Source organism: Abramis brama (assembly GCF_963993115.1).
Source record: "Abramis brama genome assembly, chromosome: 1".
In the NCBI taxonomy this organism is placed as follows: domain Eukaryota; kingdom Metazoa; phylum Chordata; class Actinopteri; order Cypriniformes; family Leuciscidae; genus Abramis; species Abramis brama.
The window spans coordinates 44,968,735-44,992,509 of record NC_139963.1 but is presented as its reverse complement, the minus strand read 5'-3'; the positions used below and the strand labels follow the sequence as shown (position 1 = coordinate 44,992,509).

The following is a 23,775-nucleotide window of genomic DNA, read 5'->3' as shown; positions in this document are numbered from 1 at the left end:
TAGATCTGTCAGTAGTCCAACATGTGTAAATTGGGTTTTAAAAATAATTTGATGTTCTGATTTAACTGTGCTAGATCTCTTGCTGTAGAATCAAAACAATAAAACAAAATGAATGACATACTACCCGTACAAACCTTACACAAAATATCAGCGAGTTAAGCTACCTCATGATGATTATACTCTTATCATCAATCAGCTTACAGCATCTGATTATATTTTCTCTTGCTGTTCTCATCATAAAAAACAGACACAGCTGCCAGAGAAAAACTAATGTTAAAAAGTCAACAGCCTGACTAAAGCACACACTGATCGCCACAATGGTAACATCAAATCAAACTATTACTTTCAAATAAGTAATCAACATCTAAACCTCTGTTAATTCTCACTAAGAACTTCTGTAGATGTCTGACAGAAATAAAGTCAGTCTGGTTACTAATAAGTGAAGCTGGTAATGCTGTTTGTGGAGTTGTTTAATCAGATCTTGAGAGATGTAATGTATTTTATCTTCAGTTGATTTCATCCAAGGCAGTGGCTGGAAGTAGTTCTTGTGTTTCTCTTTCATTCAGTGATTCTGCTTGTTAACAACAGGTGTTCATCAATAATGCACTATCATTATTCAATCACTTAATTATCTCATTACCTCCAACACTGATTAAGTGTTACATTAAACAGCCTGTAGTGTGCACACTAAGCAGTGTTCATTTCATCTGGGCAAACCCATGTGGGGCCTACATGGAAACCGAGGACAAAACTGGCTGGGTCCCAGTTAGATAGCCCAGGTCAAACCCATTTGGGCCCCACATGGCTGTGCTGGCTGGGTGGTTGGTCGGTCCGAACACGTTTGCACTGCTAAGAGATCTGATTGCACCGAGCAAGGTAAGCGAGACAGAATTCTCTGACTTATTGAAGGCATTAAGAGACTTTTTTACACCAAAAAAGAATGTGTTGGCTGAAAGATTCACGTTCCGGAATCGTCCACAGCAAGCTGGAGAATCTTTTGGGGACTAGCTAGCTTAAAGGGGCTGGCCTGCACCTGCGAATTTGGCGCCAGCTTGGAGGAGCAGCTAAGAGATCAATTCGTGTGTGGCATAATTGACAAAGAACTGCGCCGAAAACTGTTGAATGCCGCAAGTGATGAAGGACTTGCATGGGCACGTATGCTTGAAATAACAAACAATTTTGAGTGTACCACCAGTGGCATGCAGTCCATGCAAAAGGGACCGCCCGCATCGTATCTGCGGACGGATTATCTAGGCCTGCGGGGAGTGAAGCAGCACGAGTCCAGGAGTCAAGAAGCAACACCGACCGAGAGTGCTATAGATGCCTGGGGAAAGAACATGGACCAAGCGACTGCAAGTTTAAAGAGTTCCAATATCGAAGATGCGGAAAAGCTAGTCATCTATAGGGAATGTGAAGGGGACGTCACGCCGTGTTGCATTATGGGTCCGCCGCCATATTGAGAGGATCGCGCCCTATTCCGCTGTATGTGAATTCATGTGTTGGAGGCTGTGTTTAGATTTTCTGTTGAGATTTTTAGTAACGTCGATATGGTTGGTCAGTACTGCTTGATCAAGAACTGCCATAGCAGGTCACACGATCGTTCAGGGAGGAAAATGAACAACAGAATAAGTTTTTTCCACTTTCCTTCCTTGAAAAAACAACATGGGAAGCAGATGGAGGAGCTGACGAGAAGGTGCCGGATCGCGTGGGTTGCCGCAATAATGAGAAAAAAAAAATTAATGAACAAATACAAAATATTGTCTTCTAAAATTCCCATAAATATGGTTCTGCCATGTGAGGGTGAGACTGTAGTTCTTGGACAAAGTTGTCATAGTCTGCTGTGCTCTTACAAACATGTGTCCAAGTGTTGTGCAGTGATTGCTAAATCAACTGGTTTGTAAAAACGTTTGTTAAAAGTTGTACAAAGCTAGAGGTTTTGTATTGTATATTCCTTGATGACTTGTAGGATAGTTGATGAATTATGTTGATTTTGTGGTTCATGTTAGCAGACGATAAAGCCACATTGCATGAATCAAATAAATTACATTTATTTTGTTTTCAATTAACAATTTGCTTTGATATTCTGTACATCTTTTTACATGCCCTTTTAAAATGTATGTGAATCAAGGTTTTGTATAACTGCTTAATAAATACATTAAGTGACTTTTATCTGTATCTGTACTGATTGCATCCACAAACCCAGCCAGCACAGCCATGTGGGGCCCAAATGGGTTTGACCTGGGCTATCTAACTGGGACCCAGCCAGTTTTGTCCTCGGTTTCCATGTAGGCCCCACATGGGTTTGCCCAGATGAAATGAACACTGCTTAGTGTGCACAGTACAGGCTGTTTAATGTAACACTGAATCAGTGTTGGAGGTAATGAGATTATTAAGTGATTGAATAATGATTGTGCATCATTGATGAACACCTGCTGTTAACAAGCAGAATCACTGAAGCAAAGAGAAACACAATAACTACTTCCAGCCACAACCTTGGATGAATTCAACTGAAGATAAAATACATTACATCTCTCAAGATCTGATTAAACAGCTCCACAAACAGCATTACCAGCTTCACTTATTACTAACCAGACTGACTTTATTTCTGTCAGACGTCTACAGAAAAGTATTAAGAAGAGGTTTAGATGTTGATTACTTATTTGAAAGTAATAGTTTGATTTGATGTTACCACTGTGGCGATCCGTGTGTGCTTTAGTCAGGCTCTTGACTTTTTAACATTAGTTTTTCTCTGGCAGCTGTGTCTGTTTGTTATGGCGAGAACAGCAAGAGAAAATATAATCAGATGCTGTAAGCTGATTGATGATAAGAGTATAATAATCATCATGTAGTGGCTTAGCTCATTGATTATGTGTGAGGTTTATATGGATAGTATGTTATTCATTTTGTTTTATTGTTGTGATTCTACAGCAAGAGAATAATAGAATTTAATCAAAACGTCAAATGATTTTTAACACACCATTTACATATTTTGGGCTCCTGTGAGATTTATTCGCACACAGACATCAAGATTCAGCATATGAATCTCAACAATGGTGACATGCTTCATGGTGCAATGCATTCTGGGAGCTATGGATAAGTTTCGTATGATGCACTCAGAATGCATTGCACTATGAAGCATGTCACCATTGTTGAGATTCATATGCTGATTCTTGATGTCTGTGTGCAAGTAGATCTGTCAGTAGTCCAACATGTGTAAATTGGGTTTTAAAAATAATTTGATGTTCTGATTTAACTGTGCTAGATCTCTTGCTGTAGAATCAAAACAATAAAACAAAATGAATGACATACTACCCGTACAAACCTTACACAAAATATCAGCGAGTTAAGCTACCTCATGATGATTATACTCTTATCATCAATCAGCTTACAGCATCTGATTATATTTTCTCTTGCTGTTCTCATCATAAAAAACAGACACAGCTGCCAGAGAAAAACTAATGTTAAAAAGTCAACAGCCTGACTAAAGCACACACTGATCGCCACAATGGTAACATCAAATCAAACTATTACTTTCAAATAAGTAATCAACATCTAAACCTCTGTTAATTCTCACTAAGAACTTCTGTAGATGTCTGACAGAAATAAAGTCAGTCTGGTTACTAATAAGTGAAGCTGGTAATGCTGTTTGTGGAGTTGTTTAATCAGATCTTGAGAGATGTAATGTATTTTATCTTCAGTTGATTTCATCCAAGGCAGTGGCTGGAAGTAGTTCTTGTGTTTCTCTTTCATTCAGTGATTCTGCTTGTTAACAACAGGTGTTCATCAATAATGCACTATCATTATTCAATCACTTAATTATCTCATTACCTCCAACACTGATTAAGTGTTACATTAAACAGCCTGTAGTGTGCACACTAAGCAGTGTTCATTTCATCTGGGCAAACCCATGTGGGGCCTACATGGAAACCGAGGACAAAACTGGCTGGGTCCCAGTTAGATAGCCCAGGTCAAACCCATTTGGGCCCCACATGGCTGTGCTGGCTGGGAAGACTCTTTTAAATAACGTTACACATAAACTGGGATGGGCAAAGAATACATCAATCTATTTTGAAGGGATGTATAGCTCTTAAACTCCTGCAAAGTGTACGCACTCAATTCAAAAACAAGGTTAACGATGTCCAGATTTGTGAGCGGAGGTAACGTTAGTGCGTCTGGATCTGTAATCCAGTCTTGGGCTGCTAAATCATATGGATCAACGTTGTTTATCGCGGACAGTTTGTCCAAATAACGTTTTTGGCAGTGGCATTTAGTTTCTCCCGATAGGGTCCCTTCTCTTTTTCTTTCAATTTCTTCCGTTTTTCTTCAATTTTACCTCGTTTTAGCCAAACACACCCAACTATTACATGTCATAGCAACGGGCGGCGAAAAGGTAAACAGAGATCGTGCCTCCTAAGATGGCACCCACGTCCCATAATGCAACACTGCGTGACGTACCTTCACATTCCCTATAACAGGCCTGTAAGAATAAGTGGAGCGATTTCAAATCAATGGAGCAGCATCGGTCTACAGGAAAAATGACTGCTCATTTTCCTTAATCACGGAGTGGTTTCCTTACCGTTATTATGCAGCGGGGATTATACGTGTACAATCATTTACAATATGGGGACACTAGTGCGCCATCAATCTTCCAGCATACCATGGCCTTGCAAGGATTAGAGGGTGTTGTGTGCTGCCTTGATGATATTTTAATAACCGGAAAAGACACCAACGAGCATTTGAACAATTTGAGCTATGTTTTGAAACGACTAGAAGAACATGGACTTAGGCTAAACAAAGAAAAATGTTCTTTCTTTCAGAATAGCGTAACGTACCTCGGACATATCATCGATGTGGAAGGGTTGCACCCGATCCCGGAGAAAACTGAAGCCATCGATAAAGATAAAAATGTATCAGAGTTGAGATCATTCCTGGCCATGCTGAATTATTATGGTAAATTTATTCCAAATCTGTTGAGTGAAATTAAACCATTCACTGAGTTGTTTCACAAAGAGGCTGATTGGAAGTTGAGAAATAAGGGTCTTATCTAGCGAAATGATCAGTAATTTTCTAAAAAAAAATAAAATAACATAAAATAAAATAATAAAAAATATAAAATATATATATATACTTTTTAACCACAAATGCCCATCGTGTACCATCTCTGAGATGCGCCACGTATTACGTCATCACGTTGGAAAGGTCATGCGTCACATCATCTATCTAAGTTATTTGTCTGTGTACTCCGGTTCTAAAAGGTAGGGAAGGGCGAAAAATTCCATCTCATTTTCTCCTCCAACTTCAAAATCGTTGTTTGATCGTATTTTTTTCATGACCTTTCCAATGTGATGACGTAATACGTGGCGCATCTCAGAGATGGTACAAGATGGGCATTTGTGGTTAAAAAGTATATATATTTTAGAAAATGACCGATCGTTTCGCTAGATAAGACCCTTATTTCTCGACTGGGATCGTGTAGAGACTTTGAAGCTGCATTGAGACGGACATTTGGGAACCTTCTTTGAACATTGGAATCGTTGGTTGCCATTGAAGTCCATTCTGTGTAGAAAAATCCTGGAATGTTTTCCTCAAAAACCTGAATTTCTTTTCGCCTGAAGAAAGAAAGACATGGATATCTTGGATGACATCGGGGTGAGTAAATTATCAGCAAAAAATATTTTTTGAAAGTGAACTAATCCTTTAAGGTGCTAGATCCTGTTACATACTTGGTAAAATGTTTGGAAAATTGTACAAGACATGTAAACCAGCTCATCGGGTCAGAAATGCAACAAACAGTGTTAAATGATGAACTGTTTCAGACTGATGTAATTAACATGTGTTAAAAGCAAGGGCTCATGGCATTGTGCCAGGGCATGTAAGAGATGATTATAACAATCATGCACAGGAAAAGCAGTTAGAATTAGGGGTTCCAGGAACCACTGTCACTCAGGAAGGGGCACTGAGACCTAAGAGGCAAGTGAATTTATTTTTGTTTTGTATGTGTGGTTTGAAATGGTGTTAAAAAAGAAAAGGAAAATTGTGAGTTCCAGATTTCAGGGGAGGAGTGTTGTGTATTAGCATTTGTTGCCTGAGCTTGTTTGTAAGCAAATAGTATAATGGAATAGTGTTAACTTTTAAGTTGAATTTTGACCTTGTGTGTGATTGGCTGAGATAGCAACAGATAAAAGGGAGTGCGCCTTTAGGTGTGCGCAGAATAAGAGATCACTTCATGTTGATTTGTATGAATTCTTTATTGGCAATTCTTTTTGGTTACAGTAATCAGCAAATAAAATCAATCCAAAAGACAATCAGTCATCGTATTTGTTTCGCTAGTAAATACATGACAGCATCCAAAATAAAAACAAAGACATATTCTTTTTTTTCCCAGCATGGCAACATTTTGTATTCACATTTTCCAGTATCCACTCACTTCCCAGGTCTAATGGTAGTTTTGCCTTAAATTTAGGCCTGCTCTACGTAGAATTATGTAAAGGCTATTTGCCTCCGCGGTTGTGTAAAGTCAGCTGTGATTTCCAAGTTCATTTATACATTTATAAAAAGATGCCAAGTATTTAAAATATACAGACTTTATGTTGTTTCTACATTAATGTGGAGATAAAAACTTAAGTGTTTTTAATCGCGATTAATCACAGATTTTTTTTTTAAAATCAGTTTAACCTTTATGCAGCATGACGAAAATGTGCCTAAATTTTCATTGACTAAACTAGACTAAAATGTCAACTAAAACTTGATTGAATAAAAACACGACAAGGTTGATTAAAGGAGAACTCCGGTCAATTTTAACATTGAGCTCATTTTTTTGTACATTTGGAGTGCTGTCAATACAGAGAACAACAACAAAAATCAGTGTTGCCTACACCGTGTTATCCTCTTTTTAAAATTTGCACCCTGTTGACCTTAATAGGGCAAGTTTTAAACCTGCTTTTAGCCTCTTAACATCTGTGAAAGATATGAATAAAAATGATAATAATTCAGCCAGCGCTCATACCTGTATTTACATCCTGTTTTCGGTCGAAGTCCATAGTAAGCGATTGTCGAGTTCACGCGCGTGAACTCGACAATCGATTACTATGGACTTCGACCGAAAACAGGAAGTAAATACAGGTATGAGTGCTAAGATCCCAAGATCCCAACTAAAGCAAACACTGATCACCACAATGGTGACACTTCAAATTAAACAAATATCAACATCTAAACCTCTGTTAATTCTCACTAAGATCATCTGACAGCAATAGTCAAAGTAATTATGTCTAAATGAGACCATAAATGATGTTGAAAATATGTCCACAATGGCCACATTTGAACTAGTTTTATACCTTGTACGAAGGTTTGATGAACGTCTATATCGGACGTGCAGTACACGTCAAAAAAATACATCATAACTTTCATTCTGGCTCCTCAGTGGACGTCATTTCAACGTCCGATTTTTGTAACAAAAACATTGAAAAGACGTCTTTCGGACATCATTTTGCTTAGTGGGTAGTTGGGGGATTCATGTGGATACAATTTGTTCTCGTGTGCAGCAAAGACTGTATTTTTTACGTAGACTTATGTAGATTTTATGGTGTGGAAAGGATCATAAAATTATGTGGTTGTTTTATCAGGCAGTTATAGAGAGCATAATCAGATATGGCATTACATTTGGTAACCTTACAATTCAGGTAAAGTCGAAGCTTGCACGCTTGGTTAAAATAGCGATGAAGACCATTGGGAGAAAATAACTTTTTTCACTTGAGTCATTGTATGAACAATCGGTTCTGAGAGAAGCACATAAAATTGTGGCTGACCCATTACATTTTATGTACACATAGTATGAATTGTTACCTTCTGGAAGACGATACAGATTTCCGATGTGTAGGTATAACCGTTTTAAGAAGTCTTTTATTCCTTTTTCAAATAAAATGTTAAATGACGAATGAGTATTTATTTTTTATTTTTCATTTATTTCTTTGATGTGTAGAACTTTGTTTGTTTCCAGTGATTTTGTCAATGTAAACACCTTGAGTCCAACACAAATTTCCCCTTTGGGGACAATAAAGTGTATTTTATATATATATATACAGTGGGTACGGAAAGTATTCAGACCCCCTTAAATTTTTCACTCTTTGTTATATTGCAGCCGTTTGCTAAAATCATTTATTTCCCTCATTGTACAAACAGCACCCCATATTGACAGAAAAACAGAATTGTTGACTTTTGCACATTTATTAAAAAAGAAAAACTGAAATATCACATGGTCCTAAGTATTCAGACCCTTTGCTCAGTATTTAGTAGAAGCACCCTTTTGATCTAATACAGCCATGAGTCTTTTTGGGAAAGATGCAACAAGTGTTTCACACCTGGATTTGGGTATCCTCTGCCATTCCTCCTTGCAGATCTTCTCCAGTTCTGTCAGGTTGGATGGTAAACGTTGATGGACAGCCATTTTCAGGTCTCTCCAGAGATGCTCAATTGGGTTTAAGTCAGGGCTCTGGCTGGGCCATTCAAGAACAGTCACGGAGTTGTTGTGAAGCCACTCCTTCGTTATTTTAGCTGTGTGCTTAGGGTCATTGTCTTGTTGGAAGGTGAACCTTCGGCCCAGTCTGAGGTCCAGAGCACTCTGGAGAAGGTTTTTGTCCAGGATATCCCTGTACTTGGCCGCATTCATCTTTCCCTCGATTGCAACCAGTCGTCCTGTCCCTGCAGCTGAAAGACACCCCCACAGCATGATGCTGCCACCACCATGCTTCACTGTTGAGACTGTATTGGACAGGTGATGAGCAGTGCCTGGTTTTCTCCACACATACCACTTAGAATTAAGGCCAAAAAGTTCTATCTTGGTCTCATCAGACCAGAGAATCTTAGGCTATTTATCACCATCTTGGAGTCCTTCAGGTGTTCTCTCATGTGTCTTGCACTGAGGAGAGGCTTCCATTGGGCCACTCTGCCATAAAGCCCCGACTGGTGGATGGCTGCAGTGATGGTTGACTTACTACAACTTTCTCCCATCTCCCGACTGCATCTCTGGAGCTCAGCCACAGTGATATTTGGGTTCTTCTTTACCTCTTTCACCAAGGCTCTTCTCCCCCGATAGCTCAGTTTGGCCAGATGGCCAGCTCTAGGAAGGGTTCTGGTCGTCCCAAACGTCTTCCATTTAAGGATTATGGAGGCCACTGTGCTCTTAGGAACTTTAAGTGCAGCAGAAATTTTTTTGTAACCTTGGCCAGATCTGTGCCTTGCCACAATTCTGTCTCTGAGCTCTTCAGACAGTTCCTTTGACCTCATGATTCTCATTTGCTCTGACATGCACTGTGAGCTGTAAGGTCTTATATAGACAGGTGTGTGGCTTTCCTAATCAAGTCCAATCAGTATAATCAAACACAGCTGGACTCAAATGAAGGTGTAGAACCATCTCAAGGATGATCAGAAGAAATGGACAGCACCTGAGTTAAATATATGAGTGTCACAGCAAAGGGTCGGAATACGTAGGACCATGTGATATTTCAGTTTTTCTTTTTTAATAAATGTGCAAAAATGTCAACAATTCTGTGTTTTTCTGTCAATATGGGGTGCTGTGTGTACAATAATGAGGAAAAAAATGAACTTAAATGATTTTAGCAAACGGCTGCAATATAACAAAGAGTGAAAAATTTAAGGGGGTCTGAATACTTTCCGTACCCACTGTGTATATATATATATATATATATATATATATATATATGAAGAGTTCAGATGCAAAAGCCTCTAAGTGCCATCTGAAATGTTCTTCTAGAATGATCATTTTTATAAAGCTTGTATATTTAAGTTAAGTAATTTCACCTAAATGACAATTAATAGGAAATTTGCATTGCCATTTAAGTGAAATTATTGAATTTAAATATACGAGCTTGATAAAAATGATCATTCTAGAAGGAAATTTCAGATGGCACTTAGAGGCTTTTGAATCTGAACCCCCTCCAATATTCTCTGTTCTTTACATTACTTTTCCGATTGCTCTTTGCTCTCTGTACTATAAGCAAAATTAATCTAAAAATAAAGACCATCACGCAAAATGTTACATGGATTTTAAAAATACACATTTAAGTATTTATTCTGTCATTGAGATATTTCTTCTCCTTAATGATTTAGTGTAATTGCCATTCTTGAGCACAATAATAAACAAAGCTGACTTTGAGTTGATTATGAATGATAAACTTAAACAAAAATTGAGATCTGAACTCCAAAATATTTACTGTGTTGAAGATAAACTTATTAAAACGTAAAGTATAAAAATCAATGATGTGACGTGTCATTATAATCCATCTAACATGTTTATGAAGGCAGAAGTTAATGTCTTGATCTGTTAATAATGGGGTTGAGTTTTCGGGTCACTCCCTTTACAGATGCTTTTCAGTTGTTACATTTATATAGTGATGTTTTCCCATTTATTAAGAAATGGTTTATCTGGATTAGATGCAGTTCCACAAATCTCTTCCTCAATAGGAAGAAATTTAAACATGTTTCAACAGCTTGTCTTCACACATCTGATCATATGCTCGACCGGCACTATGACCATCCCGAGATTTGATCATAATTTCATATGAATATGGACCTGCTTATGTTCATTTTTGTGGCTGTTTTTGCAGTTTTATCTGACGTATGTATTGTTTTTCTCTCTTTAAGCTGAAAGAAAAAGCACAAAAACATTTATGTCCAATTTAAATGTACAATATCAGTCAAAGGTTTGCACAATTGACTGAATGTTGATCTTTATGACCTTAAAATCTTTCTCTAAAAGTTTCTGCTGAAATGCTTGAAATGAGTTCATCTTTATGGACTTTTAATTGATGTTTTGTTTTAAATGTATTTGAATGAGTGAAGGAAAAGCATCACGTGTCCAGCCACATGTTCCTCCTTCAATAAAATCAATACATGTGGGAAAAAAAAGAAAAAGAACATCAATACATGTGTGATCATGTATTATCATCAGTAAATACAATCAAATTTAGATGAATCTCATATTTTACTCGTCACATATACGTTTCTGTGTGATGTCGACAGTGTCTGGTTTTTAATCTCTCTCTATGAAATTACATATAAAGTTTACAGTCAGCAGGATTCTGGTGAGACTGAGGTTCAAATAAAAGATGTTGGTGAGTGTGAACTCAATTTTAAAAAATTGTAAATAATACACAGAGATTTATTCTGTAATATTTCACTGTTCTTTAAATGAGTTTTCTAGTGCGTCTGTTGGTGAGGACGTCACTCTGAACTGCTCTGTAGACTCTCACATCAAACCTGAACACATTGAAGAGGTTTCATGGAGGAAAACAGATGAAGATGAAGATATTCTGGTTCTGCTCTATCAAAACAATGAGGCTTTTCCAAATTCATCAGATGAGCGATACAGAGACAGAGTTGAGTTCTTCACTGATGAAATCCCCAAAGGAAACTTCTCTCTCAGACTGAAGAGTGTCAGAACTGAGGACAGAGGAGTTTACATGTGTCAAGTGTTTGTTGGAGTACTTTCAACCAATGCAACTGTAGTACTGGAGAGACTGGGTGAGTCGACAAAACATGGCAAATAAATAAGGCAGGAACTTGCAAATGACTTTTTACTTTTTGTGCAAACTATTTGTTTTCTTTACACGGTATTTACAGCATGTACTCGTTTTATTTTAAAGTGTATAAAAGAAAACAGAATGAATGTTTTTAATTTCACATTATTTCTAAATATTTCTCTATTAGAACTGTTAATTATTTGACTGTAAATACTGTTTGGTTGCAGATGGAATAAATTGGTGACCTCTGCTGTGAATAGTTAATAAGTGTTCATTAAAACTCCTCATTTGGGAACAATATTATAATGTAGGCTATACTAAAATATTACTAAAATCAAAAACTGTGTCATTACTTTAATAATAGCAGCCAAAGGGAAGTTATTATGTGAAATCAACGTACAATAATGAACATTAATAAAACATAATGAACAGCACTGCTATTTTTAATATTACTTTATTTTAAAATGAATACTTTATTATTATTACCTGACCTGCAACAGACATACCTCTGTGCTTCTATTCAAGTAAGTATACCATTCTCAACCTTCTCCTCCTGCGCAGGGACCTGTGGTGGGTGAGTTCATCAATGTCTTCGAGTAGTCTATTATCATAGTGTTAATAATAACTGTAAGCTCGTTTTTTCCCCATCTTTATTGCATTAATCGTACACTGAAATCCTACACGGAAGACACCAGATGGCGTTAATGAGCAGCTGGTACCCTAGCAACGTCATTACGTTACGTAGCCTCAGGAGGCTGCGTCCGAAATCGTGTAGCTTGCTCTCTCTTTATTGAGTAGGTACTTATCTTGAATTTGAGTAAGTACTTCATGGCTGCTAAAAAAAAAAAAAAATTCTATATAGTATCATATGCACACCAGAATCTCGCTGGAAGTAGTTAGTAGTAGGTCTTCCAGGTACTTTTTTGCTCCTTTATCAGTACTGTGAAATTTGACATAGTGCTAGGCCTACCCCACATAGCAACATTGTGTCGGCCCAGATCCGGCCCACATCTGGCACACGTGGAAAGATGATCTGGCCCACATGCAGCGTGGAATTACGGCACTTGGGTGGGCCACTCCTGTTTGCCAGATCTGGGCCACAAGCAGGCCATAGCAATGCCACATCTCAGCCAAGAGCAAAGAAATAAACCAGAACTGGACCTTATCTGAGCCACACAATCTGTGTATATTAAATATGAAGTCATCTCAGCCTGTTAACAAAAAGAATCACTGAAAGAAAGAAGAGAACAGAAAAAAGAGACGAGCAGAAACACAAGAACTACAACTGACTTCAGACACAGCCTTAGATGAAATCAACTGAAGAGAAAAGAAGACATTAAATCTGTGAAGATCTCAGCAGAGGAGGATTAAACAACTCCACAAACAGCATTACCAGCTTCACTTATTACTAACCAGACTGACTTTATTTCTGTCAGACATCTACAAAAGTATTTTATTGAGAATTAACAGAGGTTTAACTCTAATGTGTTTCATTTGAAGTCACCATAACAGTGAATAGTGTTTCCATTAGTTGGGCTCTTAACTTGTATTATATCTTTTATTTTTTTTGGCCGCTGTGACAGTGTGTTTGTCAAACACAGTTGCAGCAGCAAAGAAAGCTAAAGTGAAACGAGATCAGGTGATGATGGTTTTATAATCATCATGAAATAGACTGTTTCACTGAGGTAATTTGAATCTAACATTTGTGTTGTACCATTAATATATTCTCATCACAAACCCTGTGTTACTGCAGCGGGAGGTCCAGCAATATTATAACAATCAGTTAGAAGATTTTAACAAACATGAGCACGAAAAATTACTGTTCGATGACAAACACAGACATCAATAATCAACGTATGAATCTCAACAATGGTGACAATCTAAAGTACCTTGCTGCAATGCATGCTGGGTACCATCATTGTACAAAACTCCCAGCATGCATTGCAACATGAATAAATTATGCAGATGAATTGTCCTATTATTTTAATTCTAAATATGTGCTTTTATTTTTTGCTGTTGTTTTTTTTGTGACATTTAGTAGCTTTTCAGTGATATTATGAATTAATCTGTTTATCTAAAAAAAAATATATATTGTCACCCTTGTTGAGATTCATGTGCTGATTTTTGATATCTCTGTGTGTCACCGTGGATTCATGTTCATGTTCGTTAAAATCTTCTCACTGATTGTTATAATATTGCTGGACCTCAAGCTGCAGTAACACAGGGTTTGTGATGTGAATATATTATTGGTACAACACCGTTGTTAGATTAAAATACCTCAGTGAATCAGTCTATTTCATGATGATTATAAAACCATCAACAGGTAACCATCATCACCTGATCTCATTTCACTTTAGCTTTCTTTGCTGCTGCAAATGTGTTTGACAAACACGCTATCACAGCAGCCAAAAAAGACAAAAGATATAATAAGAGTTAAGAGCCCAACTAATGGAAACACTATTCACTCTTATGGTGACTTTAAATGAAACAGAGTTAAACCTCTGTTAATTCTCAATAAAACTTCTGTAGACGTCTGACAGAAATAAAGTCAGTCTGGTTAGTAATAAGTGAAGCTGGTAATGCTGTTTGTGGAGTTGTTTAATCCTCCTCTGCTGAGATCTTCACAGATTTAATGTCTTCTTTTCTCTTCAGTTGATTTCATCTAAGACTGTGGCTGAAGTCAGTTGTAGTTCTTGTGTTTCTGCTCGTCTCTTTTTTCTGTTCTCTTCTTTCTTTCAGTGATTCTGCTTGTTAACAGGCTTATTAAGGCTGAGATGACTTCATATTTAATATACACAGGTTTTGTGGCTCAGATAAGGTCCAGTTCTGGTTTATTTCTTTGCTCTTGGCTGAGATGTGGCATTGCTATGGCCTGCTTGTGGCCCAGATTTGGCAAACAGGAGTGGCCCACCCAAGTGCCGTAGATCCACGCTGCATGTGGGCCAGATCATCTTTCCACGTGTGCCAGATGTGGGCCGGATCTGGGCCGACACAATGTTGCTATGTGGGACTGCTTTTGTTACATACTGGTTTTCGTCTAGCCTATAGTAGGGAGGTATGCGATTTCGGACGCAGCTACAGTGTCCGAAACTGTTTCCGGGGTTGCTTTTACAAATAAGGCAGCGAGACAGAGGGTGTTTCTCAATATGCGTTCTTCAGCGATCTTGCGTCCTTGTGTTCTCGTTTTACGTCATCATTAACCGTCGAAGTTCAGACCCAATTCTCAAGAACGCAAGTACAGAGGACGCATGAAAGAACCCGGATGTGTTCTTGATACCGAGGATGCATCGAATGCAGACTTGAGCTAGTACTCGCCTGGTGTCCCAGAAGTCATTGCGGCCGGTTCCGAGTTCGTTCTTCCAAGGAAGCTTGGCAAGACCGGTCTCCATGAGAACACAAGTCCGTTCTCTGCGTTCTTGGAATTGAGAAACAGCCAGAAAGTCATGCTGCCTAGGTTTTCGGATGCAGCCTGTTAACGTTACATTCTATCCTACATTTTGCGACTGGCCGTGATTTATTTATTCTTTCTCTCGGAGTCGGACTGATCAGTTTCAGTGTGATCATACGTGCTGAAGTGTTGCTTATATGCCAACTTTTCGTTAAAAATCATCTGACGCCACCCGAGACCATTTAAAAGTGGCAGCTGAGATTGAAAGGAAACATATTGCTGCATTTCACCAGCAGCAGCGTCCGTTAGCAGCGATATTTTCGTTAATGTACAGGATCGTTTTAAGTGTATTATCCGGATACCAAGGTACTTGTAGGAACGTACTTGCTTAATTGATTTATCATGTAAGAGCACTGGTATGTGATCACCTATTGATCTAAGGTCAAAAATCATTTCCTCAGTCTTTTCTGTATTAAAAATAAGATGATTTAGATCACACCACTCTACAAACCTTGATACCGCTGAGAAATAAACTGATAAATCAGTCTTCTCATACAACAGACTAAGTATCGCTGTGTCATCCAAGAATTTCACTATAAAATTGTTATAATCACAACTTGAACACTTGTTGGTATACAATGTAAAAAGGATAGGGGGAACTGACACATCCCTGTTGAACACCTTTGCTGGTACTTTTCAGCTCCGATAAAGTGTGATTGACACTAACCTGTTGGGTCCGATTAGTCAAAAATGAAACATACCACCTGATTAAAAAAGAATTAACATTAAACATCTTCATTTTCTGAATTAAACGGTGGGGCTGAATTGTATCAAAAGCAGAACTAAAATCAACAAATAATAAACGTGCAAAAGCTTTTGGATTTTCCAGATGTTTAGTAATAAAATAAGTGACAGTGTTAACAGCATCTTCTGTACTACAGCCCGGCCTGTATGCAAATTGTAATGGGTCAAGTACAGAGTTAACTTTAGTCTTTAAAATGGACACCATATACTTTTTAAAACTTTTCATTACACAGGATGTCAAGGCTACTGGACTCGGCATAGGCGGCCTCGTCCCCATCACTAGTCCACTAGAATACATACCACTAGAAAATTTTAATTTGCTCTGCATGTCCTAACTATGATTAAAAAAGTCAGGGTGGGCTTAACATGTTTATGACAGAGCAGCACTGTTGAAGCAGTTTAGAAAAATAGGCAGAAGATGATGCATGTGGTAGGGATTTTTTTAATGATACACTGTCAGAAATAGGGGTACAGCAGGAGTCCATTTCTGTCCCCCAAGGTACATATATGTACCTTTTTGAGGGTCAAAAAGGTACATATATGTCCCCAAGCATTAAAAGGTACAAATATATACCGTTTCTTTTAAAGGTTAAGGTACAATATCAAAAGACAGCCTCTGCTAAGTAATTTTTTTTAAGGTTTTAATGATACCTTAATCATTTAAGGTATATTTTAACTTATCACTGAGTAGCCTTGAAATAAAGGATATACAAATTTTGTAAGTCAATTTACTGATATTAAATACTGATAAATATTAAACACAGCAAAAACTCCAGTGTTAAATGAACTCTCCTGGGAGTTTATTTGGCTCCACACTCAAGAGTGTTAAAGTGTTAAAATATGAATGTTAAATTAACAATCAAGATTGTTAAAGTTAATGAGCTAATTAAGTGATTCATTGAGTGATGATTGAGCATTATTGAAGACACCTGATGTTAACAAGCAGAATCACTGAAGGAGAAAATATAATTTTTTAAGACACCGTTATATTGATCAGTGTTTGCTTGAGTTGGGCTCTTGACCCTTAAACTGTTAAGATTACATTTTGCTTGGTTGTTGTATCTGAGTTATAACTCTCAGGTGAACAAAGAGAAAAGTTGATCAGGTGGTGTTGGTTATGTTTTGACATAATCATAAATTTCCTGAATCACTGAACTCATTTAAAGTCTAATCTCAGACTTAAATGTTTATTGTTGATCACAGCATCACTGTGATATAGCATAAGATCCAGAAGTTTTGAAATAATCTAAAGGATTTCTTAAAAGTTGTTCTGATAAAACAAATCTTTCTTTTAGGCACACACAGACATCAAGATTCAGTCTATGAATCTCAACAATGGTGACAAAAAGAATATTCAATTAGGGAAAGGAAATAACATAGACAATTCAGATCATAATTTATTCATACTGCAATGCATGATGGGAGCCATGAATGAGTTTTGATTGGTGGCAGCCACTGCAACATGCTTTATTATTGTCACCATTGTTGAGATTCACAGGCTGATTATTGATGTCAGTGTGTCTACATAAAGGACTTTTCAAAGTCTTTTGATCAGAACAAATTTTACAAATATTTAGATTATATTGAAAATGCTGAAAATCTTTTGCTGTAGAATCACAGTGATGCCGTAATCAACAATAAACATTTAAGTCTGAGATTAGACTTTAAATGAGTTCAGTGATTCAGGTCAAATTATGATTATGTCACAACATAACCAACACCACCTGATCAACTTTTCTCTTTGTTCATCTGGCAGTTATAACTCAGATACAACAACCAAACAAAATCTAAAGTGATTGATTTAAGGGCCAAGAGCCCAACTAAAGCAAACACTGATCACCATAACGGTGTCTTAAAGAAATATATTTTCTCCTTCAGTGATTCTGCTTAACATCAGGTGTCTTCAACAATGCTCAATCATCACTCAATGAATCACTTAATTATCTCATTAACTTTAACACTCATATTTTAACACTTTAACACTCTTGAGTCTGGAGTCATATAAACTCCCAGGAGAGTTCAATTAACAGTGTTTGCTGTTGGACCTCAAGGTATATATATGTAACTTTTTGAGGATCAAAAAGCATTAAAAGTTACATATATGTACCGTTTCTTTTAAAGGTTAAGGTACAATATTGTACCCTTGAGGGTACAGCCCCAGTGACAAGCCATTGTATCCCTAAAGGTACAATTATGTACTTTATTTTCTGAGAGTGAATGTAGAGCCAGCCCTGATTGGCTGCTTGAATCTCAATTTAAAAGAACGTCCAGTTCGCGGCCTTTCTTTCTTTTGGCCATCGGTGGAGAAGAAGTCATAGCACGGTTACTCATGGTTCTTACAGGGCTTTCAACCGAGGAGGTCCTTCAGAAAATATCAGAAGCAGGCATAGAAGTAACCGACGTCGAGATGAAAGGAGAGGAAATGGACTTTCAGGCAAATGACACTTACTCAGATGATAATAATTTATATGTCACAGCTAGACATTAAGTTTAAAATGAAATGTTGGAAAATGTGAAAATGAAAAGTATTTAATACATTTTTATTTTACTTCTGCGTGTGTGTAATATATATCTCATTATAGTCAACGATTGTACTCTGTCAAAGCCAATTTTGTACCATTTTTGAAGGGTCCATTTTTGTACTGTTAAATAAAGGTACAAAATTGTCACCACAGGTACAAGACTGGTCTCTTAAGGTACAAATCACAAGGGTACAAATATGTACCCTATACCAAGGGTCTTGACTCGGACTCGGCATAGGCGGTCTCGTCCCTATCACTACATATTAGTCATAATTTTAATGGTGTCCCATAATTTCAATATATAAATATATATATACTGTATGCATATACATAAGAAAAACAATAAAATAAGAATGGAAACAACATAAAGCAAGAGCAACACATATGTAGCTATGTTTGCTCTTTTGCAGTTATACATTCTGCCTGCTATTATACACTCAAATTAGATCCAGTATGTCATATACATTCCGCTTGTCCAAATCTAATGTGACTGTCAATGGCTTGTTCAGGTCCCGTAGAGTCGTGCTGGTGAAGGCCAGGCTGTTAAGGATCCTGAGTGCTCATGGCCGGCTTTGACAGTTTGTCCTTCTTATCTCCTCCAGCTCCTTCTGGGTCTTGTAGATCTTCTCAGCAAGAAAGTGGTAATACTCATCCTGAACACAAGACATTATGTTCCAAGACTGTTCAAGGTGGCAGTTATTAAGCCTCTCATAAAGAAATCACAATTAGATCCAAATGATTTGGCAAATTACAGACCCATTTCAAATCTTCCATTTATGTCTAAAATACTAGAAAAAGTCGTGTTCGCTCAATTGTATTCTTTTTTGCAAAATAATGATATGTATGAAAAATTTCAGTCTGGATTCAGGTTCCATCAGAGCACAGAAACTGCACTCGTTAAAATTACTAATGACTTACTTCTAGCTTCTGACCAATGCTGTATCTCAATACTAGTTTTACTTGATCTTAGTGCTGCGTTCGACACTATAGATCATAAAATGTTCTTAGATCGACTACAATAATCACACTGGTATTTAGGGACAGGCATTAAGATGGTTTAGATCGTACCTATCAGATGACTACCCCTATCATTTAAATGGGGGAGAAATTTAAGATAATATCAGTAAATTATGGAGTGCCAGAAGGATCTGTGTTAGGCCCTTTGCTATTTTCAATAAATATGCTACCACGTGGTAATATTATAAGACATGTTGATGATCCTCAGTTATATATTACATCACAAACAGATAAATTCTCTAAAATATCTAAGGTGACGGTGTGTTAAAGATACAAAATATTGGATGACCTGTGATTTTCTTCTATTCAATTCAGCTAAGACTGAGGTATTACTTATTAGACCAAAAACCTGTACACAGAATCTCTTAGAATATAATTTGCATTTGGAAGGATGTACTGTAATTTCATCCACTACAGTTAAAGACCTGGGAGTTACTGTATATTAGACAATGTGTCTTTTGAAAATCATATTTCATATGTTCCAAAAACAGCCTTCTTCCACCTCAGAAACATTGCTAAGCTCCGGAACATGCTAACTTATCTGTTTCTGATGCAGAAAAGTTAGTTCATGCATTCATGACCTCTAGACTAGATTACTGTAATGTATTACTAGCCGGTTGTCCTGCATTCTCAATAAACAAACTACAATTAGTCCAAAATGCAGCTGCTATAGTTCTTACTAGGTCGATCATATAACACCAATCTTATCATCTCCACACTGGATACTAGGGCTGGGCGATATATCGCACGATATTGTTAGGCGCATCTCGTCAGTAAAGCCGGTTCCCTTGATTAATAGTAAATCGCCATCACCTGCTTTCAGATGGAGCGGTGTTAAGTTAACACTCCTGGGGCTGGGAGTGTATATGAGTCCACACTCAAGAGTGTAAAGTGTTAAAATATGAGTGTTAAATTAACACTCAAGAGTGTTAAAGTTAATGAGATAATTAAGTGATTAATTAATTGAATATTGAACATTATTGAAGACACCTGATGTTAACAAGCAGAATCACTGAAGGAGAAAAGCACAAATTGTAAGTTACCATTATAGCGATGGGTGTTTGCTTTAGTTGGGCCCTTATATGGTTACTTTAATTTTTACTGATGTTTGTCTGCTGTTATTGATTTATAACAGTTAAATGGACAAAGTAAAATGTGATCTGATAGTGTTGGTTATGTTTAGACATAATCATGCTGTGATCTGAAAAAGGAAACTTATTGAGATAGTTTGGTTTCACTTGTTAGCAGCAGTTTTGTGATTCTTCAGCATATGATTATCAGTACTTATAATTCAAAATATTTAATAAACATTGTTCTGATCAAAAGACATTTAGATAAATTAATTTAAAACACAGACATCAATAATCAGCCTGTGAATCTCAACAATGGTGACAATAATAAAGCATGTTGCAGTGGCTGCCACCAATCACAACTCATTAATGGCTCCCATCATGCATTGCGGTATGAATAAATTATGATCTGAATTGTCTATGTAATTTACTTTTCCTAATTGAATATTCTGCTCGTCACCATTGTTGAGATGCATTGACTGAATCTTGACGTCTGTGTGTGCCTAAAAGAAAGATTTTTTTTAAACAACTTTTAAGAACTCCTTTATATTATATCAAAACTTCTGGGCATTTATGCAGATTCACAGTTATGCTGTAACCAATAACATGAATCGAAGTCAGAAAGAAGGATCTTAATGAGGTCAGTGATCAAGTTCAAATGATGAATGTCATAATATAACCAACACCATCAGATCACTTTTTTTTCTTTGTTCAACTGGCGGTTATAATTCAGATACAACAGCCAAACAAAATCTAAAGTTAATAATATATGGGTCAAGAGTCCAACTAAAGCAAACACTGATCACCATAACGGTGGCTTACAATTTGAGATTTTCTCCTTCAGTGATTCTGCTTGTTATCATCAGGTGTCTTCAATAATGATCAATCATCACTCAATTAATCACTTAATTATCTCATTAACTTAAACAATCTTGAGTGTGGACTCATACACTCCCAGGAGTGTTAATTTAACACTGGAGTTTTTGCTGTGTACAAAGAGCCGTAGTTAACTGACAAGCTGAGCCATATCGCATTAAATATCGCTGGCGATACGTCCGCGATATTGATGCGATATGGCTCAGCTTGTCATTTAACTACGGCTCTTTGTAGTAAATTCTGCTCCATCTGAAAGCAGGTGATGGCGATTTACTACTAATCAAGGAACCGGCTTTACTGACGAGATGCGCATAACAATATCGTGCGATATATCTCCCAGCCCTACTGGATACCTATTAAGTTCCATATCAATTACTAAGTATTGTTACTGACCTATTAGGCCCTAATTAGGCCCTAAATAGTTTAGTTCATAATTTATGTCAATTTTAGGGTTAGTGATGTCACCAACCAGTGAGGAATGTCCTGTAGTCGCTACCAGCCGTTTGTTGTAGTCCTTTTCTTTAAAAGCAAATATCTTCCTTTGCTTTGAACTTTGAGCGTTGTAACTTTGCAGATGTTGTTTATGCTCAAACAGCAACATTACACACTAACTAAAGTTAGAAAAGTGAAATCATAATCAACCACCCCTTTAATACATTTTTAGCTAACAGTGATTTGTATATGTACATTTCTGAAATACATAACAGTTATCTCATATAACAGATCACTCTAAAATGTAATGTGCAGTTTCTGTAAAGCTGCTTTAAAACGATGTGTATTGTGTAAAGCGCTATACAAATACATGTTAACTGAATTGAAAGTTTATATCCTTACCCTGCTGTTGGCACACTCATATAAGATCCCTTCCACTTGACATGCATAAGCGACCAAGTTCACAAAGCGTCTGTCCAGCAGCACTGCTGGGTCTGGGGCCGGGAATATGGCTTGAACCCTGCAGGAGAAGCATTCATTACAGGGGCTAAAAATTGCTCAAAAACAACCAAAGACACCCATTATGATGACAGCATGATGAGAGATAGATCCTTTTGGACTCACAGTTTGTGCACTAGGTGATTTCTCAGGTCCTGAGTGATGTGCTCATGCCAGGGTTTCTTCATGCTGGGCATTAACAGCGGTACAGATGCAGAGAGATTCCCTGTGATGGTTAAACATTTTGAAGGGTTAAAAGTTGTATCATCTCTAAGTCAATATTAATCTTTCTTATGCTCACTGAAATGATCAGAAAATTGAAAACCCTGATGTGCTTGTGTGCAGTGAAATGCAAGATGAGGTTAGTAATTGATAAGATTAATGATGAATATTGTACATGCCGTTGCTGATGGCGGCCACAGCTGGTTGACTGGTGTCAGGAGAGTTTAGTGTCACTGTTAACAGCAGGAGAAAAAAAAATATAATAAATAAATAAATAAATAAATAAATAATTAAAGCCGTCCAAAAACGGCCAATTGATTCACAACAATAAAAATTAATTCCAAGTCTATTTTCCATTTTTTTCAAGCAGATTTTAATGTTGTCCATGTGCAGTGCGGTTCTAGTGATCTGTTATGTATTTACAGATGTCTTTAAATATTGGCTAAAGTTATTAGAAAATGATTTCTGTGGGGTTTAAAAAAAGACTTTAAGTTGCGAAAACATTTAAAAAGTGACAACTGATATGCAAAATATTTATTAATATTCAATGATTAAAACACTTTACCCCTTAAATAATAGGCTTAATTTTTTATACAGATAATACAAATAATGGCTAATTGACCTAGTCCAGCTCATCCTCTGTACCTAGTGAAGTGCTATCATACACCACCAACTGGCTGCTAATGTTACTACAAGCCTGAGAACCTAATGGAAGAAAATGTTAAATAAAACAAGAAATGCAAAGAGTCCAGTAAAAATCGTTGTATCCTGGTGCTCTTAGTAGGGCTGGGCGATATATCGCACGATATTGTTATGCGCATCTCATCAGTAAAGCCGGTTCCCTTGATTAGTAGTAAATCACCATCACCTAAAATATGAGCGTTAAATTAACACTCAAGAGTGTTAAAGTTATGAGATAATTAAGTGATTATTGAGCATTATTGAAGACACCTGATGTTAACAAGCAGAATCACTGAAGGAGAAAATCACAGATTGTAAGTTACCATTAAGGTGATGGGTGTTTGCTTTAGTTGGGCTCTTGAACCTTTTATGTTTATTTTAATTTTTACTGTTGTTTGTCTGCTGTTATTGATTTATAACAGTTAAATGAACAAAGTAAAATGTGATATGACAGTGTTGGTTATGTTTTGACATAATCATGCTGTGATCGGATAAATGAAATTTATTGAGATAGGTTTAACTTGTTAGCAGCAGATTTGTGATTCTTCAGCCTACAATTATCAGTACTTTACTTTTAATTTAAAATATTTAATAAACAATGTTCTGATCAGAAGACTTTGAAATCAATTTATTTAGAATCATCAATAATCAGCCTGTGAATCTCAACAATGGTGACAATAATAAAGCATGTTGCAGTGGCTGCCACCAATCACAACTCATTAATGGCT

At 37.0% G+C, this 23,775-nt stretch overlaps 1 protein-coding gene across 3 annotated transcripts in view; it reads right to left on the bottom strand.

Moving 5' to 3' along the window:
• Nucleotides 1-23,775, bottom strand: part of LOC311088136 (histone lysine acetyltransferase CREBBP-like) — a 53,797-nt gene that overhangs the window by 28,552 nt on the left and 1,470 nt on the right. The window contains exons 2-5 of one of the 3 annotated variants that reach the window (XM_084121811.1): nt 22,546-22,599; nt 22,271-22,370; nt 22,049-22,166; nt 18,179-18,904 (exon numbers count right to left, since the gene is read on the bottom strand). The exons of 1 other annotated variant lie outside the window; for it this stretch is intronic. In XM_084121811.1, coding sequence (XP_083977937.1) covers nt 18,812-18,904; nt 22,049-22,166; nt 22,271-22,370; nt 22,546-22,599 — 365 coding nt within the window. In that variant the 3' untranslated portion in view covers nt 18,179-18,811. Of the gene's footprint in view, nt 1-18,178; nt 18,905-22,048; nt 22,167-22,270; nt 22,371-22,545; nt 22,600-23,775 lie in introns of those variants that run through there. One more of the 3 variants, XM_084121812.1, reaches the window with a different exon arrangement.